Genomic DNA, 23772 nt, shown 5'->3' with positions numbered 1-23772 from the left:
TAAAGCAGAAACTAACACACCATTGTAAAGCAATTATACACCAATAAAGATGTTAAAAAAAAGATTAAAAAAGTAGAAAAACCCACTTCTACCTCTAGATCCCATGTGAAATTTCATTTATAAAGTTTTTGGCATATATGTTGTAGCCCAGGTTTCAAAGACCCATTCTGCATTTTCCTTTGCAGTGAATGCTGATACCTCCAAACTCTGCTAGGAAATACAGCTTTTCTCCACCAATAGCTGTCAAGGAACCTTATGCTTCTCTGGTCCTCACCCGTTGGCCCAACAGACTGGCGAGGTTAAGGACAGTGAAATGCCCATTTGGGCCATTTCATAACCAGTTTTTAAACTGTTCTTCACAGTGAGATACCATGTTCTTATTGCCTAGGGAAAGGTCACTTAACACAGGACAGGCACAGAAATTAAGAAGTTAAACATTTACTAAGTGATTCTGTTTGATCCATTTAATAAAGCATTTACCCTTGAGCAGAAGTCAGCAACAAACTTGATTGTCTATTCTACTCTCACTGCACTAGCAGTCTGGAACTTGCAGTCACAGTGGAAATCAAATGCAGGATAAGAAATGTACATCAAATTGGGTAAGGCCAGACTATTCAGTATATTCACAAGGTTATGCAATCATCACCACTATTTAATTCTAGAACATTTTCATTACCCCAAAAAGAAGTCCTATACCTGTTCAGCCATCTCCCATTCCCCACTAGACAACCCTAGGCAACCGCTAATTTACTTTCTGTCTCTATGGATTTCCCCATTCTGGGTATTTCACGTATATGGATCATACCATACTTGGCCTTTGCGTCCGGCTCCTTCCACTTCGCATGTTTTCAAGGCCCACCCATGTTGTAGCACATTATCAGCAGTTCACCCCTTCTATGGCCATTATATGGATATACACATTTTATTCACCCGTCAGCTGATACATGGGTTGTTTCCACTTTCAGCATTATTATGAATAATGCTAAGAAATTCATGTACACATTTTTGTGTGAACATGTTTTCAATTCTCTTGGATATATACCTAGAATTAAAACTGCCGGTAACTCTGTTTAACTTTCTGAGGAACTGCCAAACTATTTTCTGTGGGCTGCACCATTTTACCTTCCACCAGCAATGCACGTGAGTTCTAACCTTTCCACATCCTGGCAAAGACTTGTTATTTTCCATTTTCTTGATAACAGCCATTCTAGTGATTGTGAAGTGGTAGCTCACTGCACCTCCTCAAATGACTCAGGATGTTGAGCATCTTTTTGTGTGTTCACTGGCCACTTGTATGTCTATTCCGATGCTTTCCCCATTTTTAAAACTGAGTTGTCTTTTTATTGTTTAGTTGTAAGAATTCTTCACTAGACCCTTACCAGATATATGATTTGCAAATATTCTCTCCCATTCTGTGGGTTACCTTTTTACTTTCTTGATAATGTCCTTTGACATACAAAAGTTTTTATTTTTTATTTTTTTAATTTTTTGGTCATGCTGCACAGCATGTGGGATCTTAGTTCCCCGGCCAGGGATCGAACCCATGCCCCTTGCATTGGAACTGTGGAGTCTTAACCACTGTACTGCCAGGGAGGTCCCAAAAGTTTTTAATTTTTTTTTTAACATTTTATTTATTTATTTGGCTGCGTCAGGTCTTAGTTACAGCATGCGGGCTTCCCTCTAGTTGTGGCGTGTGGGCTCAGTAGTTGCGGTATGCCGGCTTAGTTGCCCCACGGCATGTGGGATTTTAGTTCCCTGTGTCCCCTGCATTGGAAGGCGGATTCTTAACCACTGGACCACCAGGGAAGTCCCAAGTTTTTAATTTTGATCAAGTCCGATTTATTTTTTCTTTGGTTGCTTATGCTTTAGGTGTCAATTCTAAGAAACTGTCACTTAATCCAAGGTCATAAAGATTTACATCTATGTTCTCTCCTAATGGGTTCATAGTTTCATCTCTTATGTTTAGGTCTTTGATCCATCTTAATTTTTCTATATGGTGTGAGTTAGGAGTCCAAATGCATTCTTTTGCATACTAGTTACTCAGTTTTCCCCAACACCATTTGTTGAAAAGACTGTTCTCTCCCCCACTGCATTCTTTCTTTAATGTGCAATCATGATGGAAAGAAATATCACAGATCACATTCTGCTTCAAGACAAACTGAAATTGAATTGTGAATATTCTAAGTAATGACTTTCAAAAATCAGCTTACTTCTATTAAATAACTACCTTCCTCTCCATGCTCATTAAAATATTATAACCCATTCTGTACAGTGCCCTTTCCTTTGCCTGGTTTAAGGACATGTCTGAAAATCTAGTAGAGAGAAATACAGCCTAGCTATAATAAAATTATCGTGTCAACGAGGACTGCCACAGAGACAACCACTGAGAAACTTCATCATACAAATCCAGAAAACAAAAACGGCAGATCCAAAATACATTTTTTAAGTTCCGTCCTTACCCTCGATTACACTGGCGGGGGGAGAAACAGAATGATCATACTGTATCACTGCTGTTACATACCTAAGAGATGTGTCCAGATGTTGCCTGTCTCAGTGTGTATTCTGAAAATGCTCTTAAAACAGGCCCGGAAAGAAGGCATAGGGGGCCGGTGTCCATGCAAGAGGAAGTCATTATCCTTGAGCCAGTCGGGTAGCACGTCATGAGGGATTACTCGCCACCGACCTTCCCAGACCTGGAAGCATATCAGCAAATACGGCTAAGTTTAATGTCAACTGAGCAATACTGACAGCTCTCTCTTACCACACTGGCTTATAATGAGAAAAAAATACCTTATCTTTAGAAAGACAAGTAACACTCAAAGGCATAATGTCCTGTATTCTGAGGTTTTAAAAACTTGATTGAGGAAAAACATTTTTTTAAAGGCAGGGGACGGGGGGCGGGGCGGGGACAGGACTTTTCTTAGGAAAAGGGAAGAGCAAATGAAATGAAGTCATAGAAAATACTCAAAAAGAGTGCTTTCAAGCTCTGTTTCAATCTGGCTAAAGGCAGAGTGCGGGGGCTGAAGTCCCACCCATACGGACACCCCGCCCCTCCTTCATCCTCCACCACAGACTTCACCTCTGAAAACTCCCTGTCGGGTTAAAGAAGACCATTTGTATACTTACTATCCCTGTTGGTGAAAACAGAACATAGACTCACACTTCTGTACCTTCTGCTACAGTCTCTCCCTCTCCCTTACTCTTCCTCTTCCCATCACAGCAAACACGGCAAGTGCAGAAGAGCACAGGAGTCAGAGAATCTTGGATCTCTGCCATTAACTAGCTGAATGAGCTTTAATTAATTACGAAATCCTCAAGCCTCAGTGTCCGCATTTATAAAACGAGGACACGAGGGCTTCGATCGCTTGGCGAGGAAGTTGTAAGGATCACAGGAAACGACCCAAAGCACTTCATAAATGAGGCGGCAAACCCCAGCATCCACCCCAAAGGTGATGCGCAGTCCTGCCTGTCCCCGCAGGCTGCCACCTGAGAGCTCATGACCAATGCTGCGGAGCCGGCAAAGGGGCTCGGCCCTCCTGCCCCCCGGGTCCCCTCTTTCCTCGCTGTCAGGCCCCCGTCAGACTCTAAAGGAAAGGGATCAGGAGTGGGGAAGCCCCTCCTCAAAAGGGTGTGTCTTCACTGTGCTCCTCATCATGTCTCTCAGCCCAGTGAGCTCACACCACAAAATCACTTAAGCCTAAAAACTAACCTGCTTCTGCTGAGCCAAAAAGATGCAAGGAAGGATGCAGGAACGCGCCTACCTGTGGCTCCCACTCTGACAGCGACGCCCCTGTGGCCAGCAGCACGGCTGAACCCCCCCCGCCTGCCAGCCACCACGCCCACCCTGTCCCCCCACTGGAGCCTGCTGTCCTCTGCTCCCCCCGATCCTTCCTGAGGGGCGTTTGCAGAGAACGGATCCTCTGGGCAACTCCAAAGGGAGTGGACACAAACAGCTGAAGCACAGCAGTGACACGCTTCACACTCAGACTTCCTCTCCCTTCTCTCCCTACCCTCCCCGCTGGCCCTTTCACCTTCCAACTCAAAGCCTGGGGCCTGGGATAATCTGGCCATTCCCTGCTTGTTCCTAACATACAACAAAATAAAATAATTTGTTACAAGATGCTGCTACTCTGTTTTATTTTGGGAGAATTTTATTTTCTAAGATAGAAATCAATCCTCACCTCCCTCAAGGCAGTTCACAACACGGAAACAGCTCTGCTGTGATCATATGAAAAGTGCTACTGTGTCTTCCACCATACAGCCAAAATAGTCAAAAAGAATGCCAAGTTTCTTACATGCTTACATTGTCAGAGTGACTTTCTCCATTGTTTCTAAACAAACATTCTGGTGTCTAAAGACTGGGCCAAGGAGCTGTGCTTTCATAATTATACTGTAATAGTGTCATTTTCAGACACTGAACCCACGTGGCTCAACTTGCAGTGTAGCCAAATGCCAACCCAAACAGGTATTCTCTTTCCCCTCCTAGGGAAGAATAAGGTCACAGCTTAGTCAAAGACGCATTTATTTATAAGCTTGACAAGGACAATGCCTAAATCAAACATCTCAGCAATGGTCCACTAGGTTTGTATTAGACCATATAATGCACAAAACTTAATTTACAAAAGTGACCCACAGAACACCTCCTATCCCACATGGGCCTGACGATGCTCGTAAACAGCAACTACTGAAGGCTGGGAAAGAGATACCAAGATCAAACTTGGATACTCTGTAAGCCTAACTGGTTTTGTTCCCTATCCCTATAAGAAAAGCTTTTCCAAAAAGGAAAGTACCTGGACCAGGAAGGTGACAGGACACTTCATTTTAAACTGTCTGTCTACTTGCTTCCAATCCAAGAAAGAACCCTGTGTCACTAGGTTTATCAAGGACGGTCAGGTGCTGGGCCATAATGTGTGGGGCGACCCAGGAAGCCTCTCCCTCTGATCACAGACACACTGCTAGCGGATGATAAGGGACTGGTAATAATCACTACTTTTCCTTCAGTAAATTATAGTCTGTAGCAAAAAAGTGCCCATTTATTCACCCATTAGCTCTTAAACTGGAAAGTTTTATCTGCTTTATTCTCTACTCTTGGTTCAGAAGGGAGAACAAAAAGACAGTCAAGTCAGCTACAGGACCCCACGGATCCATTAATATAAACATCCCTAATGGCCGGACACTGAATATTGAACTTTGAGATTTAACACCAAACTTGCTTTTTGAAAAACAAAATATATCTTTTGTATCCCTTTGTGCCAATTCTCCAGAGACACTGATTACTAGAATGGGTCTATTGTTTTGCTTGGCTTTTTCTCCACCAGTTTTCAAACACTGATTCAAACTTCCTAGGCTCTAAAAGTAGATCCATAAATGTTTAGACCTCCCCCACTCCTCCCCCACCTCGTCCCCCCACCCCCCAATCCCTCTGTCTTGGAAGAGATGTCTATATCCAGATTATAACATTCTCTTCTCAGCTCTGGTCCAAAGTATAGGACTCTAAGTCAACTGGCCCCAATTATTTCTAGAATCATTGTGAATGTAGGAAAACCTAAATTTAGTTCTCAGGATCTACGACTACATGCATAAAAAGTCTTGGTTTCATAAAACTCATGAAAAAGCTAAGTGTCAGAAAAATTTTTCTCTAAATGATCAAGAGTCCTTGAAAAATGTTTAATAAATGAATTTACACACACACACACACACACACACACACACACACACTGAATTGTGTTGACCTGAGGTCATACCTGCCAGGGCTCCTATGGATCCGATGGACCGAGCGGCTATACCCATACCAGGGTCCCTGACCATTTTCTCTAAACAAGCAACCCCAATTCCAGTTACCATTTTAGGTGGGAAAAAATCCCCACATGGATCCTAATGAATCAGAAAACATACCAGCTACACTGAAGATACTAGATGTGTGTGAAAACTGGGCAATTCCTATCTGAAGAGGAGTCTGATTAGCCACACAATCCCTAAGAAGAGCAGCACATTTGCTATCACAGTAGGACAGATTCAAGGGACTTGGAGATGGCACTTCAGCATCTCCAGGCATCGAACACCCCCAATTTTTTCATTCTGTCTTGTCTAAACGGTCAACAGGACATCTATTCTGTGAACCTATTTTCAGGAAAGCCTTGTTTCCCAGCTGGATAAACCTTTATCACAGCTGTGCAGGCAAACAAAGAACTTGTGCCTTGAACAGGGTTAAAGTCTGGACACTGCTCCTGCCCCCCACACCACCACACGCCTCTCTCCTTAAAGTTTCCTGTTTGGGAAGGACTAAACATACAGCACAGAAATGACAAGAAAGGGCCACCTTACCTTGCACACAAACTCTTCCATTCTCTCCATGGCGTGGTGGGCTTGTAAGAGGGGGGACATGCCCATAAACCCCTCGTCCTCCTGAGACGCTCCATCATCGCACCGATGTTCCTCCAAGCTCTGCAAGGCAATCACAGAAACAGTCAGGGACAGAGACCAGGAGCCAAAGGAACCAAACAATACCTTTTCCTTGAAGAATTACAATGAAATTCTCTTAAGGTCAAAACAAGGCTCAGACAAGTAACAATATAGGAAGTAAGGTCTGTTTATTACAGAATTGTTATGAGTACTGAAAATGAACAAGAGGTGCCTGATTCTTCTCTGACAGACAACTGAACTATGGCAGCAGCATTCCTATGCAAGGTGTAGCCTTGAATGCTCTGTTGTTTATTTTAAGAATTATACCCATAGACCACATAATACTATTACACATATAAAGTTGAGAGATTATTGAGGGGAAATCTCCAAGAATCCCACCTGGCACATGTAAAATAAATACAATGTGGTAAGTGCTCTAGGGGAAAAGAAAGGAGGAAAAAAACTACACTTACTAAATTCTTAAAATACACCAAGCACAAAGAAAAAGCCATCTAACTGAATCCTGACAACCACCTTACTAGAATAGCATTCTTATCAAAACATATAAAGAACATGAGGCAAAGAGGTTAAGTAAGTGGCGCAAGGTTAAAACTAACAAAGTGGAAAAGTAAAAAACACGAAACCCATCATCCTTCCACACAGGTGAAGAAATCATCACAGTGTCTGGGGAAATGCAGGAAGACGTGACAACCTGCAGTCTCCAGGTCAAGGTGCCTGCTGGTTTAGACAAAATGAAGTTGTAAGAAGGGCAATGGACTAGAACTCAGGAGATGCCAGGAGTAAGCCTGGTTTAACCGCTAACGTCGACGGTTTTCTAGACAGGTCTCTCAACCTTTATGAGCCTCAATTTTCTCATTTCCATTTCAAAGGAGAAGTTTAAATCTCTCCAGTCTTCTCCATCCTCTAAAATCTGGTGGTTCTGTCACTCAGTGAATAATGACAGCACAGGAAATTACTTCCTAAGCTAAGTGTCTGCCAGGTGAACAGCACTGCCCCCGTAACTGCATGAGGGAGTGAACTGACCCTCTTCTCCCTGCGATCAGAAAACTAACCGGGGAGGCTGAGCACACGGAGGTCATCTACCACAAAACTTGAATTTGAACATGTTTCAAAAGAAATCCTCAGATTTTACTTTCTTCGCTTTTCAAGATAACTAGAGGCTATCAAGCAGCATGTGAGACGTGCTATGCACCCAATCTCAAGTTTCTAAAAATTATGTTCTCCAAGAAAACTATCTTGAATCCACTTCTCTACTCTTCTCACCAATAAAACACCCTCCCCTTCTCCACTTACCTAAACTCACCTTCCAGCCCCTCCAGTCAGCCCATCACCAGCACATTCCTGTTTAAACCTCTTGACTACTCTCGCACAGTGTTTCTCTACCTTTCCTTCAAGAAGGTTCCATGTTTCCCTCCCACACCCCTCCACAACCCTCTCTACCTTCCTAGGAACATTTTTTAGATTGCCTCCCCCAATCCTGTGAAATTTCAATAACACAGCCGTCTGGAGGGCTACAAACCATTGTAACATTTCAATGTGTTTCACTCCCTGCAAACAAGAAGCCATTTTCACCAGAAAATGCAGGCTCCACCTAACCCATAACATGCCTCCTCTTCTGAATTTCTTCAGCACTTCAAGTCCACACTGCTCATTTGACAACTAATGTACAGCTCTTGTTCACTGACTTACACTGTTTTATTTCATATTTGATAGAATGTTACTTTTTCACTGTAACGCTTCCTAAACTAGATTTTAAGTGTATGTTTGTCTTCTTCCATTGCTCCCAGAACAGCTCTGTGCCAATATTTTATATACTTACAAAGTTGCTAGATTAATTAATGCTTTAAAAGATTTAAGGATTGTGCCTTATTGAACAAAATAAAAGTGATAAAATTCCATTAAATCATCAATTATATGAAAACTGAAAATAGACAACAGCTTGAAATGATTAGCGGACTGATTTTTTTAAGTATAAAATGTAAATTTAATAAAACATAAAATAGGTCCAATATTTATGCATGTTTAACATGTAGTTCATTCTTCACAAAGAGAAACAGAAACATGAATTCAATCTTGATTCTCAGACAAATAAATCATGCCAGCAGTTTCCAATAAAACTAAAAATACGCACATAGAACACAGTTAAATGTTTCCTGTACTATCAAAAGTAAAACCTGACTAAGTTGCAGACAGTCTGAGATACCAATGGGATCAAGTGCACTTGGATTCACGGAGGACCACTGATAGGGAAAGGCAAGGCAGCCTCACTGGCAGAAGCAAAGACACTTCACATAGGTAACCTTTACTACAGCCTGAGGTAAGGAAAATGAGGAGAGGGCGCCTCTCTGGGTGGGCACCCACCACTGTCCCTGTCTACAGGGAAGAGAGATGAAGGCGTCAACTCCCCATCACAGGGAGGGAGGAGAACAACGGCCCTGCTATGGGGGAGGACAGCTTTGCTTCTCAGCAGTGCTTAACACATGTTTATTACAAGAAAACAGAAAACACTGAGAATGCAAGATGTATGGTCTCTGTTGAACACCAAACAGAGGAAAAAACTGTTTATTCACTTAAACTGGTTTTAGGAAAAGTTGGCTTGCCAATGGATAAAAGTGACTCTGAAGCCAGATAAACCTTGACTAATGATTAATTGTGTAATCTTTTTTTTTTTTTTTTTTTTTTTTTTTTCTGTACGTGGGCCTCTCACTGCTGTGGCCTCTCCCGTTGCGGAGCACAGGCTCCGGACACACACAGGCTCCGCGGCCATGGCTCGCGGGCCCAGCCGCTCCGCGGCATGTGGGATCTTCCGGGATCGGGGCACGAACCCGTGTCCCCTGCATCGGCAGGCGGACTCTCAACCACTGCGCCACCAGGGAAGCCCTAATTGTGTAATCTTTGACAAAATTATATACAATCTCAATAAGCATCAGTTTCCTCATCTGCAAAATGATTTTAACAACACTGCACTACACTGCACATCTGTTTAAGGAACAAAGATAATGAATAAAAGAAACTATCCCAGGGCCTAGGACTTGGGCAGTAAGTAAGTGATGGTCTTTCTCATGATGATGGGCTACGTACTGAGAACACTGAAGTAGGTGCCACAGCCTAGTGGGGAAGGCACCCATGTAAGTAAAACAAACAAACAAACAAACAAAAAACCCATAGCAATGAGCTAGTCTATAGTATGGACAAGGTCTGATGCAAACAGAAAAGAGAAAAGTTAACTCTGGCACTGCTAGAAAGTTTTCCAGAAAGGTAACATCGGAAGCAAGCCCTGGAAAATGCTTAAGAGTTCACCAGTCAGACATGACAGGGAAAGGTAACAGCCCGAATCCAAAAACACAGAGGGAAGAAAAAGCTCCATACAGAGAGTACAGAGTTTAGCACAGCTGTGGCAACAAAGTCAATGTGATGTGAGGCCAAAGGAGGTGAGTAAGGAAACAATCCAAATGCCTGTGGATGAGGGAAGAGACCCAGCCTGGCTAACAACAGAATACAAGTCAGCCATGAAAAGGAATGAAGAGTGGATACAGAAGATGTGGTGCATGAATACAATGGAATACTACTCAGCCATTAAAAAGAATGAAATAATGCCATCTGCAGCAACATGGATGGACCTAGAGATTGTCACACTGAGTGAAATAAGTCAGACAAAGAGAAATATCGTATGCTCACATGCAGAATCTAAAAAAAAATGATACAAATGAACTTATTTACAGAAACAGACTCACAGACTTAGAGAACAAACTTATGGTTACAGTGTGGGGGGGGCAGTTAGGGAGTTTGGGATTGACATGTACACACGGCTATATTTAAAATAGATAACCAACAGGGACCTACTGCATAGCACAGGGAACTGTGCTCAATATTCTGTAACAACCTAACTGGGAAAAGAGTTTGAAAAAGAACAGATACATGTATATGTATAATTGAATCATTTCGTTGTACACCTGAAACTAACACATTGTTAATCAACGATACTCCAACATAAAATAAAAAGTTAAAAAAAAAAAAAAGGAATGAAGTTCTGGCGCAGGCCACCACAGGGATAAACTTTGAGAACATCATGCTCCGTGAAATGCACCCCACACAACAATTCCACTTACATGAAATACCTAGAATAACCAAATTCACAGAGACGGAAAGTAAACTAGAGGTTCCCGAACACTGGGCTGGGGGAGGAGGGAATGAAGGTTACTCCGTAAGCCTTTCTGGGGTGATGAAAAACTCTGGAAGTAACAGTAGTGGTTGCACAACACTGTGAATACAATCAGTGTCACTGAACTGTATACTTTAAAGGGGTTAGAATGGCAAATTTTACATTATAAATTTTGCCACAATAAAAAATTTTTAAAGAAGGTAAAGACGCACAATGTAGCTTTATTCATAATAGTGAAAAAACAGAAATAACCCAATTGTCTAACAGTAAGAAACTGGATAAACAAGTGTGATATTTATATAACAGAATACTCTTCCGTAATAAAGAAATGACACAAAACAATATGGGTGAGTAGCAGAAACATGCCAAGTGAAAGAAGCCATTATTAAGACAGTGTGTATCACATGATTCCATTTGTATCAAGGTCAGCAACAAGCAAAACAAATCTACTATGGTAGGAGTCACAATAATAGTGACCACTGGGAATGGGGGTGAGGGAGGGGTTACTGGCTGGAAGGGCATAAAGGGAAGTTTCTGAATGACGGAAATAATCTGAATCTTGATCTGCGTGGTCGTCACACATATGTAGTGTCACTGTGCTATATATCTAAGATTTGGGCATTTTAAACACATTTTACTGTGTTTAAATTACCCCATAATACAATGTCTGTGTAAATCATCCCTCAATAAAATGCTTAAAAAAAAAAAAAGGAGGGGGAGGAATGGAGGTGGAGTTAGGTAGGAAGCAGCTCCTTAAAAGCTTCTGATGCTACTGGGCTTCAGGCTTTATCCTGCAGGCAAGGCTGAGCACTTAATGGATATGAGTAGAGCAAGCTGAGCACTAGACTTGCACTTGGAAACTATCACTTTGGCAACAGAGAGAAGGTACGGTTGAAGAAGGGAAACAGGAAAGGAGAGAAATAAATTAAGAAAATACTTTACAAGTCTAAAGCAGTTTGATCTCAGCTAGGGGGAATTTTACCCCCACCCCCTCCCAGGGGACATCTGGCAATAACTGGATTCACTTTTACATGTCCCAAGTGGTGGGAATGCTGCCGGCATCCAGTAGGTAGGGGCCAGGATACTGTTAAACATCCTACAATGGCAAAATGTCACCAGGGAGTGAGAAACTCTGATCTAAAGAAATAATGAGAGGGTCTATACACCTCAAATTATGTATGTCACAGTTCAATACTGTGTTCACATCAGAAAAAAAAAAACTTATCAGATCCTTCACTGTGAAAGATGCTAATAAGTGAGCCACTTACTAATAAGTGGTTACTAGTGCTGGGGCTAAATGGTAAGCATTCGTGCAAAAAACTCAAGAAGTATTCACTGAGCAGCTACCACTTTAGAGATGAGAAACCTGAGGTTAAATGATATGTTCAAGGTAACACACCTGGAGTCAGAAATTCAACTCAGGTCCACAGAGTTCCTGCTCTATTCATTCCCCTCACACAGTTTTCTAGTTATGAAACGGCCTGTTTCTGTGGGTAACAGACGTTGGGCCGAAAGGCCACGACACACACAGACAGCCCTCGTTCCGCGTGGTAGCTCAGGATGTAAAAACTGTGCAAGCCAAAATCACGTACGGCAATCTTAATGACCAGTGGGGACTATTCCATGACCTTAACAAAATGCTGTCAAAACATTAAAAATCTCTGTCAGTTTTACATGTACAAAGAAATAGACTAGTAAAAACCAGTATTTATTTAGCATGCTATGTTTTAGAACAGAAACACTGAGAATTAAGTATTTATTGGTTAAAAAAAGTTACCAAAAGTGATGTGAGCAGTGTGTGCCTTCTTGTTTAACTTACAACACACAGTGAGCATATTCTCTGTGCCTTGGCAAACTGTCGTACTTTCTAAGTTTGGATCAGGGTTTCAACGTTTTATTCTTTGCACTTTCAAAGTCATGAAACATCCTTAGGCATTCCTTTCATCTGAACTTTCTGCCTGCCACTGGCCATCCACAGCCTCTGTCACACGATACTCCTTTATGGCAACAAGCCTGCCCTCACTAAGATCCTCTGGCTGCAGATCTAGAATCTCTTTAAGTGGCGGCAGGTAGTGCCAACATTCCCACAGTCAGCTATTGCTTCTCTAACTCCTATTTATGTTTGACTTGATTTTCACGTTCGCCATTATCACTTTCATTTCTTTGCTTCACTTTTATCTTTGTCAGCCTATTCTCTCTTTTGATTATCCATTTTTATAAAGGGTCACATGGGTTTATCACTGGGAAGCAACACACTTTGCTGTCTCATGGATTAAGTGAGTAACAGATGTAGACTGACCAGTCACTGACAGACTTTCAAAGAAGTCATCAATACAATGGACATCTACTATTTGCACCATCATCTGTGGACTGGAGAGACAGCAGAGAGTAGGTACTTTAAGAATTACTCACAGTAAATATACCACAGTAACTAAAATTTGAACCATACTGTGGAGGGACTGATATTATTTAATGAACGCATGGTAGCCGAAACTCATGCATGCTGGAAACTTGCAAAGCATTAGGGCTGCCTGTATGCATTTCTCTTCTCATCTTTTACAACTGTCCTTCTATCCAAAATGGTGCTTCTAAAAAGCTAACCTCAATTCAAAGAATGCGATCCTATATGTAAGGCAAGAATTTCACTGTACATTACACCACTAAGATATGTAGCTTCATCTAGGTTTTTTTTGGGGGGGGATCAGTTTTTTATTAATAAATACCACCAACGGTAATATTTCCACCTCCCATGGTCCAATGTATGTGTTATGAAGCAGAATGTGGTCAGTGGTCAAATACACACCCCAGTAAAGATAAATACTTCCACCCATCCCAACATGTCAGCAAGATTTCTGAATTTTTATAAAAGCACATTTCCTTCAGAAGAGCAAAGTATTAATAAGTCTGCTGATCTACCAAACAGTATCCCCACTTCCCACCCTCCTATAACAGAATACTCACCAACATGTCTTCAAAACACAAATGTCTAAAACACTAGACCATAAAGAGTTATTTGTTGTGTTCAAGCACTGTGGAGTTGCTAATTAGGGCTCTACAGAGTGGTGGTGGTCAATACAGTTCCCCTGGTTAAACAGAGGGTAGCATGCAGGAATTAAGTGGCAGAGTCGAGCAGTGGCTAGAACACAGGACAAAAATGTTTTCTCCGGGGCACACGGGCAAGTTTATAGCTCTGCCACATAATGAAGGTTTGGAAAGTCTGTGCTGAGCACTATATATATAAAAATCTCTGTCTTCCAATGTTAACTCTAAAGAACTACCTTGTCATGAGAGGAAATTACTTTTAATTTCCCTTCTAGTAGCCACTAAACCACAGCACCCAAAGATCTGTTTCAATACTAAACTGCATCTATACTAAGATGATCACATACAAGGGTTAAACATTTGCTCTGTTCTGCTCCTGTTGTCGTATCTCTAACTGTTATCAAAACAAATTTTGAAGAGAAACAGGACACTGTAAATGATAAACAATTAAAACCAAAGCTGCCTAAAATAAAGGCATAAGCCTTAATTCTCTAAGGCTTTCTACGAATAAATCACTATATTTAAACTTAAAGAGAGGTCAATGCTCTGAAGTGAGTACAAAGACACTTTCAAATCTTTTCCTCCTGCTATCTTCAGTGAAGTCCATCTGTGAGAAGAGTTAAAGTGGGTTATATCTCAAAATACAACAATATCCAACTCTGATGATCCATACAAACTGCAACCTAATGTTAATTCTCTGGAGTGTATTTTACCTTTGGCAAGAGAGAACCAGAGTGATAAAGATGAAAGTCCTTAAACATCAGTCTAATATGAAAATAATTCATCAGTCTATTGGGCGTTTATCTGCTTTAGCCCAACTCAGTTCAACAGAGTAATTCAGTTTAATAAATATTTATTAAGAGGATTTTTTAAAAGATGAGTAAAATATAGGCTCTGTCTTCCATGGGCAGACAATCTAATAAGGGGCTGAATTAGCTACATAAATGACTAAGAAATAAGGTACAGCCAGTTTAAAGACAGGGAGCGTGGAGCTCGGGAAAGGCTGCATGAGGAGTAGAATTTTGGAAAGACGAAATAAAAGAACTGTCAAGAGGGAAAAGCAGAAGTACCATTGTGAAGAGACGAGACTAGTTCAGTTCAGCTGAAACTTAGGGTGCATTTAGCGGAGTAGCAAGACATAAATTATATATTTAAATACTAGTTGAAGTCAGTAGACAAAGTGCCACAGAGATCTACAATCATAACACCATCCACAATTAGAAGATAAAGATCAAGGAAATAGTAAGATACCCAGGGCCAGGGCAGCAAATTTTGATTAAAATGTATATGCCCCTACAGAGGTCAATGAGAACTGAGGCTTCTGCATTCACATAGTTATGAGGACTAAGATCTAAGGCCCCTAACACAACATGACTTCATTTGTTCAAGAAACCCTTGCCCAGGAAGATTAAGGACACAAACCAGTAGGTAGCTTTGCTGTTAGCTTTAGGAGCTTCTCAGAAATCCACTTAACATTAGACTCTGCTCAACCAGCTCCTTAGTATAATAAACTGCTGAACTGGGCAAACCTACTCACTTATCAAGTAAGAACCTGCTCACTAGACTTGCTCCAAACTGCCCTCATCTACCACAAACTCCACGCGATGTTAATATGATCTTCGTACTGAAAGACCTGCTTTAAACCACCAGAAGTCAGACCCCAAACCCTACACATAGCCACCCATGGCCTCTCCTTTCTAAAGCAAGACCCTTTAGAGTGATGCTCACTCTCACTGCAGTAAATAAGAAACTTCGCTTAGTCTGATCAACAGGTTATTTTTGTCTGTTTGCTTTTTTTATTAACCATTTTTTAAACTGAAGTACAGTTAATTTACAATGTTGTGTTAGTTTCAGGTGTACAGCAAAGTGATTCAGTTATAACATCAACAGGTTATTTTGATGGTCTTTTTGGAAAGTTGACAGGTTGAATCCAGCCTTAAATTTAGAAATCTGCAATGTGTAGTAAGGGCATTAGCAAGCTGATATAGCTAACATGCAAACACAGGGGTTAGTAGAAATTAAGGTGTCTTCAAAAACTGATAGCTGAAAGAGTAAGCACCGATGACTGCACCTCTGCTGTCGTCCAACAGAGGTACAACAGCCAGTCTCTCTGAACGCTCACTTTGGCCAGCCTAGAAACATACAGACTCAGCCTGTGAAGACTAGTTATCGCTATCAAAGATGGATGGAAAAGATCTTTAAAATCATCCAAGTTTTTTTTTTAATTTTCACAAAGCAACTGTCTCTAATCTTAACTGAATTTCCTAAGTAGACCTCCTCAAGAAAAGAAAATGAAGTGACTGGCAGATGGGAGTCTAATTACAAGTTAGCTTTCTTATGATAAACTAATACACAGTGGTATTCTTAGGAGTTTGGTTAAAGCAAATCAGTTCAAGAAAATAATTCCTATGTTGAATGAATGACAAGTTGGCTCCAGTCCCCATTTATGAAGAAGAATTTGGAGCAGAGGAAAAGTAGGACAACCATAAGGGCTGCTCTCTTTATTCAACTTAATACCTTAAAAACTCAGAGATATGAAATAAAGTCATAAAACTAAAGATCAAGGGTAACCTGGTTTGAAATGCCTCTTTTGTGTTTTTATCTATAGATGGTTACAAAACACAAACTATGAAGTTCAGCAAATACAGTTAAAAGAGCTGATGCTTTAGAGCCAGAGGCCTAGAAGTAATGGTCTATCCACTTCAACCAATACACAACACTATACATTTCAGAAAGAACTTTGGAGGGTAGAAGAACACTGGACTGGGAGGCTAAAGATCTGGATTTTAGGCCCTGATCGTCTAGGCTCACTTGCTAACAAACTGACTCCCTTGTACCTTTCACTCTAGCTATACCAGACATTTTGCAGGTTCACACATCAATATACACCAATGTATACTCAAAACACGTTAGCTATTATCGTTATTACTATTCCCTAAAAGCATCATGCTATTTCTTACTTCTGAGTCTTCACATCTGCTATTCCCTTGGCCTGGAATGCCTTTTAGTCCTTCAATAACCGAGTCAAGCCTCATCCAGTTCTGCTTATTACATTTCCCTTCCTTTTAGATAACCCCAGTCATAGAAAAAACAATCCTAAAATTCATATGGAATGACAAAGGACTCTGAATAGTCAAAACAGTCCTGAGAAAGAACAGCAAAGCTGGCGGCACCACACTTCCTGACTTAGAGACATATTACAAAGCTATAGTAATCAAAGCAGTATGGTACTGGCATAAAGACAGCCACACAGACCAATGCAACAGAAGAGAGGGCACAGAAATAAACCCACACATATACAGATCTTCAGCAAGAGTGGCAAGACTACACAATGGGGAAAGGACAGTCTCTTCAACAAATGGTGCTGGAAAAATGGATATCCACATGCAAAAGAATGAAACTGGACCCTTAGCTTACACCATACACAAAAATGAATTCAAAATGACTTAACTAAAAATAAGTTAAATGTGGGAATTCCCTGGCAGTCCAGTAGTTAGGACTCCATGCTTTCACTGCCAAGGGCCCTGGTTTGATCTGGTCAGGGACCTAAGATCCCATAAGCCACGCAGCACAGCCAAAAAAAAAAGTTAAATGTGAGACCTGAAGCTATAAATATCCTCGAAGAAAATGTAGAGGAAAAGCTTCATGACTCAGTCAATTTTAAAACATTTTCATCACCCCAAAAGAAACCCCATATCCATTAGGAGTGACTCCCCATTTCCCCATCCCCCCAGCACTTGACAACCACAAATCTACTTTCTGTCTCCATAGATTTGCCTATTCTAGACATTTCAAAAAACAGAATAATTAAATATGTCGTCTTTGTGACTGGCTTCCTTCATTTAGCAGAATGTCTTCAAGGTTTATCCATGTGGTAGTATGTAACAGTATTTCTTTTTTTTCTTTTTTGCCAAAAATATTCCATTTTATGGATATACCTCATTTAATATATCTATTCATCAAGTAAGTGATGGATACTTGAGTTGTTTCTACTTTTTGACTCATAAATAGTGCTGCTAGGAACATACATATAAAGTTTTGTTTCGATGTATATTTTTATTTCTCTTGGGTATAAACCTAAAAGTGGTATTGCTGGGTTATATGATAACTCTGCTTAACTTTTTGAAGAACTGGTGACAGTTTTTCTAGAGCAGCTATACCATTTATATTACCCTCAGCATATATGAGGGTTCGCATCTTCGTGAATGCTTGTAATTGTCCCCCTTGCAAAAAAATCAACCATTCTTATGCATGTAAAGTGGTATCACATTGAGGTTTTGACTTGAGTTTCCTTAATGATTAAAGATGTTGAGCATTTCCTAAAAAAAAAAAAGCTTCGTGACACTGGGCACCAAGAAATATGGCACCGATATCACAACAAAAGCAAAATTAGAAAAGTAGGACTATGTCATACCACAAAGCTCCTGCATAGCAAAGAAGACAATTGAGAGTGAAAAGGTAACCTAAGGACAGGAGAAAATATCTGCAAACCATGGATCTGATAAGGGGTTAATATCCAAGATATATAAGGAACTCCTATAACTGAATAGCAAAAAACAAACAAACAGAAACAAACCCAACTTAAAAATGCACAAAGGACTTGAATAGACATTTCTCCAAAAGACATATAAATGGCCAACAGGTATATGAAAAGGATGCTCAACATCACTAATCATCAGGGAAACACAAATCAAAACTACAATGAGATACCACAGTCACATCTGTTAGGATAGCCATTATCAAAAAAGAAAATAAAGTGTTGGTAAGGATATGGAGAAATTAGAACACTTGTACACTGCTGATGGGAATGTAAAATGGTTCAGCTACTATGGAAAGCAGTATAGAAGTTCCTAAAAAATTAAAAACAGAACTACCATATGACCCAGTAATCCCACTGCTGGATATTAATCCAAAAGAACTAAAAACAGTACCTTGAAGAGATATTTGCAGCATTATTCACAACAGCCAAGAGGTGGAAACAACCTTAAACAACCATCAGTAGATGAATGGATAAAGACAGAGTGATATATACATATCAATAAAATATTACTCAGCCTTAAAAAAAAAAAAGGCTTGTCTTATGCTACAACATGAACAGACGTTGAGGACACTGTGCTCAGTGAAATAAGACAGTCACAGAAGGACAAATACTACATGATTCCACTTATATGAGGTATCTAAAGTTGTCAAACTCAGAAGCAGAAAGTAGGAGGGTGGTTGCCGAGGGCTGGCGGGGTGGAGAAAATGGGGAGCTGCTATTCAAGGGGTAGATGTTTCACTCACGCAAGATGGAAACACTCTAGAGATCTGCGGCACAACAAAGCGCGTACGGTTGGCAGTAACGTATGGCATGTGTTTACTACAGTAAGAAAGAAAAGATAACCCAGTCCTCATCCAAACCTAGCGATAGTTCTTACTACTTGGATAACTGCTTAGGCCTAAGTAGCAATGGAGGGAAAGTCAAGTTGCTCAGCCTGAATAGGGGAGTCTTAGCTGCTAGTACATGTTATTGTAAAACATCAACAAGAAAGCAAAGCCATAAGCAAGGAAGAAAGTTCTTACCCCAGCTATCTGTCAGACTGCTTTTAAAAGAGTAATGGTAGGGCTTCCCTCGTGGCACAGTGACTGGGAGTCCAGCTGCCAATGCAGGGGCCACAGGTTTGATCCCTGGTCCAGGAAGATCCCATATGCCACGGAGCAACCAAACCCATGCGCCACAACTGCTGAGCCTGCGCTCTAGAGCCTGCGAGCCACAACTACTGGAGCCCATGCTCTGCAACAAGAGAGGCCACCGCGATGAGAGGCCCGCACACCGCAGCGAGGAGTAGCCCCTGCTCGCCGCAACTAGAGAAAGCCCGTGCACAGCAACGAAGACCCAATGCAGCCAAAAATAAACAGATAAAATGAATTAAAAAAAAAAAAAAGTAATGGTAGTTTCAAGGCCAAATTACACTATACTCATAGTAAGCAAATCTTGTTTTTAATCCTGCCCTGTGTATGCGGGGCACACACAAATAGTCTTTGAATGTAGCACAACTAGCCAACAGTATGAAGCTGGCTTACAAAATGTTACCAAGGGTAAAGAAGAAATAACCTTAAATTTCCTGTCACAATCGCCTGTATTTCTACAGTGCTCTGGTGAAATTCTTATAAAAGACCTGAAAAGACAAGACAATCCTCTCGAGTTCCAACCAGCACCACTATTACCCACACAATAAGCTTATCTCTTACGATGGTAAAGATGCAGTTCCAAATAGAGGCTTTCAATATGTTTCTAACTACAACCCACAGTAAGAAATGTATATTATTATTCATATCTATAAACACATACATATCTAAATAAAGCTACACAATTTCATCAAATAACATAGTTTAAATGTATATTACTACATATATGCACCTTAATATCTTTATTTGCTGTCTAATTAACACTGCTTGTAGTACCAAAATAAATGTCACGAGCTACCAATGGGCATAACCTACAGTCTGAGAAACACTGTACTAGAAACACAACACTGAACGTGCTACACAATTGCAAGGTTCCAAAGCACATGGCAAAATGTCTATTAACAATGACACTGGGACCTGCTCACAAATATTTACACCTTTGCACTCTTGGTATAGCTGCTTGAATCATTTAAAAGCTGCTCTTTTCTCTGCGAGGTAAAAGGAAAGATTAGATTATTTTCCCAGAATTCTACTGGCTCCCAAAGTATGCACTGGAGATAAACTCTATCTGAGTAGTCAGCATGCAATTAGGATTTCTCCAAAAATATAAATGATAATGTCATTACTAAATAATGGCTGAATTATAAAGGATATATGGTAACTACAAAAACCCATTTCCTTTCTTAAATAAGATAGAGTAACTTAAGTATGGTTTTACATGTCAACAGAAAGGGCATAACTAATTCCTAGCTACCTTAAGAATAAGAGACTTCAAAATCTTACAAATGTGCTCAGGGCTCCTTTTCAAAACGCCATCCTCTCTCCAGCAGAGTCCCCATACTCTTTCTTTTTAATATCCTTCCTCCAGCTACATTCCCATAAATTTGCTTTACTTACCATCCTTCCACTTTAACTTACTTTTTTATGATAGGAAGAAAGGGCAGATGCCTCTACAAGAGGCTCCAAATCTCCTTGGTGGATGTCATTGTCACCTCTCCTTGTACCATCAAGTTGGTGCCCTTTTCTGAGCCTTATATCTGGCTCTGGAGTCCTGCTGTACTCCAGTCGGTTTTCTGCTGTCTCATTCATGGGATACCCACGCCTTTCTTACAAAGAGGTCTTTCTGTTCCTTCTTCTTGGGAGGATGGACTTTTAGGATAGTGAGTTGACCCTAAGGAGAGAAAGTTTTGAATTAACATATTTGAATGAGTGATGGGGGAAGACATATGTTGTATTATTTATTATACACTAAAACTAGAATTTTCTGCAATCATTAAGAATAAAATAATAATGTATTAAAAAAAACCTACACTTGTTGATAAAGAGGACTGCCAAAATCTACTTTTTTTTTTTTTTTGCGGTACGCGGGCCTCTCCCGTTGCGGAGCACAGGCTCCGGACGCGCAGGCTCAACGGCCATGGATCACGGGCCCAGCCGCTCCGCGGCCTGTGGGATCCTCCCGGACCAGAGCACGAACCCGTGTCCCCCGCATCGGCAGGCGGACTCCCAACCACTGCGCCACCAGGGAAGCCCCAAAATCTACTTTTAAATGAAAAAAGCAGGATACCAAAGACATGTATAATGTGCCCACTTATACATTATAAAAGTATAAAATCGTGAATAAGTATACATGTGTACATAGAATACCTATTTATTTGAAATTGTGCTCTTGGTCCAGAGGCACACAGGGAAGAACCTAGGGTCTGGAGTGAGAAGGCTTACCCTTCATTTTGTTCTGCCTGCCTTGTTTTTACCACATGCCATCTAATACTTTTTCAATTAAAAACATACCTAACTGTAGAAAGAATATATGTGGATTTTATGTACTACAACTAGGTTTTACATATCCAATCTCATTTAAATCATCACAATGACCCTTCAGGGTATTTTGAGTTCTACTTCACAGGTGAGGAAACCAAAATTCACCATACTTTTATGAAATAAGACAATGTCTCTGACTGACATGGCACATATTATTGGTTATGTTTTGCATTTAAGTTGCTTAATGTCTGAAATTTCAGTATTTTTGAGCTGCTTTGAACTCCAAGTAGATTACTCTGGAAGGCAAGAGCACACTCCTATTATATCCCTGAGTTCCCAGAAAGTACTACGCACATAAATGTTTAACGAACATGACAGATGATATTTAAATGTTCTTAAGTGGTAAAAACACATTCAGAGATCATCAATATTTCTCTAAACTGGATCTCAAAAGTTTCCTAGGAGTTCAATAATTTCAAGTCCTTGGCCCTCTACCTCATAACTCACAGGACAAAAGCTTATTTTAGAGATTTAAGTTACATATCCAAATAAGGTGATTATCACAGCCAATCCAACTAGAAAGACAAAAACAGGAAGAAGCCAAGGTACATGTTGTGCTCATAAATCCCATGGGATTCAAAATTTTTACTGTGGCAGAGGAGGAGTGGGGCAATGTGGGAGGGCCTGGATAGTACGAAGAGAGGGTAAAAGATGCACTTAGTGTTCATATGTGGATACACAAGACTAAGAATTGGCTCAACAGTTCGAATTAGACTAAGAATTAGCCAACTGTTAGTTTCATAAATCATCTGAGCTTGTTGTAGGAGTTCTCTCAAGTTTTTATAACAAGAACAAACACAGTCTTTAAGGATCACCAAATCTGGGCCTGTGCCTATCACATAAGGGCCTGAGCCAGCATATTCTAATAATGAGATTATAAACTATGCTATTAATACCCAATGCTGAAAGATGAAACAATGCTAGTGATTTATATTTATTTACAAAACTGTTTCACACCCACCATTTCACTTTGTTTCAGGGAAGAGGGAGCTAACATTTACTGGGGATTGACAAAGTTAAATTCTGTACCAGAGAATTTACAGGTGGTATCTCACATAATTCTTACATATGGCCCTCTGAGGTATCTTATCCCCATTTTACAGATGTGGAAACTGAGGCTCAGAGATTAGGCAACTTATCCAAGGCCATTAATCTTTAAGAGTAGCTGGAACAATGAACTGTCCAGCTGTACTTGGATAAATGATTTTCTTGCTAAGAAGAATAAAAAATAGGGAAAGTATTCGGAACTAGGCTTTTTTTTTTTTTTTTTTTTTTTTTTTTTTTTTTTTTTTTTTTTTTTTTTTGCAGTACGCGGGCCTCTCACTGTTGTGGCCACTCCCGCTGCAGAGCACAGGCTCCGGACGCGCAGGCCCAGCGGCCATGGCTCACGGGCCCAGCTGCTCCGCGGCATGTGGGATCCTCCCAGACCGGGGCACGAACCCGTATCCCCTGCATCGGCAGGCGGACTCTCAACCACTGCGCCACCAGGGAAGCCCCGGAACTAGGCTTTAACTTGCTCTGGTTAACAGTAAAAGGAAGTGAGATACGAGATGGAAAGTAAGACTTCAGAGTACCATTATCTGTTAACCAGAAGAGTTAATCTCTATTCTACTTCCTCAGGAATTTTTCGTTGGTCAGGATTCTAAGAATACTACGCTATATTACACAGAACTAAGATAAAAAAAAGAGAAAAGAAAAGAATCCAATACAAACAGCTGGCAGGAAGGAACAAGTAACTGAGAGGTGCTCTGAATTTATCAGTAGACATAGAAGTCCAACACAAATCCAACCGGGTGCATTTTCAGCAAGTAGGGCAGATCTAAGGTCTTTTAAAATCTCTGAGTGGCCAGTGGGGATGAGGAAAGAAAGAAAATACTAATGTGAGTGTTTCAATTCCTACACCTCCTCTACAGGTTGCAAGGCCTCTTGCCCCCAATATCTAGATTAAATATACTTTTACTGAATGAATTATTATACCTGCAGTGTTTATTGGAAAAGAGACTCATTTTCTGTATAAAATTGCTTAACATGCACCCTATTACTTTTTAAAAATGTTTTCACAAACTAATTTAAGTATTGACATAAATAACTTATTTTTAAATTTGCTAAGGCTTCTTCCCAGTAGATAGTCTGTTCTACAGGTGATCAAATATGAA

General features: G+C 40.5%; 1 protein-coding gene across 3 annotated transcripts in view; it reads right to left on the bottom strand.

Moving 5' to 3' along the window:
* ADIPOR2 (adiponectin receptor 2) overlaps positions 1–23772 on the bottom strand; it is a 52334-nt gene that overhangs the window by 9458 nt on the left and 19104 nt on the right. For all 3 annotated transcript variants that reach the window (XM_079715460.1, XM_079715461.1, XM_079715459.1), the window contains exons 2-4: positions 20714–20966; positions 6325–6444; positions 2522–2693 (exon numbers count right to left, since the gene is read on the bottom strand). In XM_079715460.1, the coding sequence (XP_079571586.1) occupies positions 2522–2693; positions 6325–6444; positions 20714–20884 (463 nt within the window). In that variant the 5' untranslated portion in view covers positions 20885–20966. The remainder of the gene's footprint in view (positions 1–2521; positions 2694–6324; positions 6445–20713; positions 20967–23772) is intronic.

Source organism: Hyperoodon ampullatus (assembly GCF_949752795.1).
Source record: "Hyperoodon ampullatus genome assembly, chromosome: 11".
Classification (NCBI taxonomy): Eukaryota; Metazoa; Chordata; class Mammalia; order Artiodactyla; family Ziphiidae; genus Hyperoodon; species Hyperoodon ampullatus.
The sequence above is the reverse complement of the archived record's forward strand: the minus strand, read 5'-3'. Positions and strand labels throughout refer to the sequence as shown.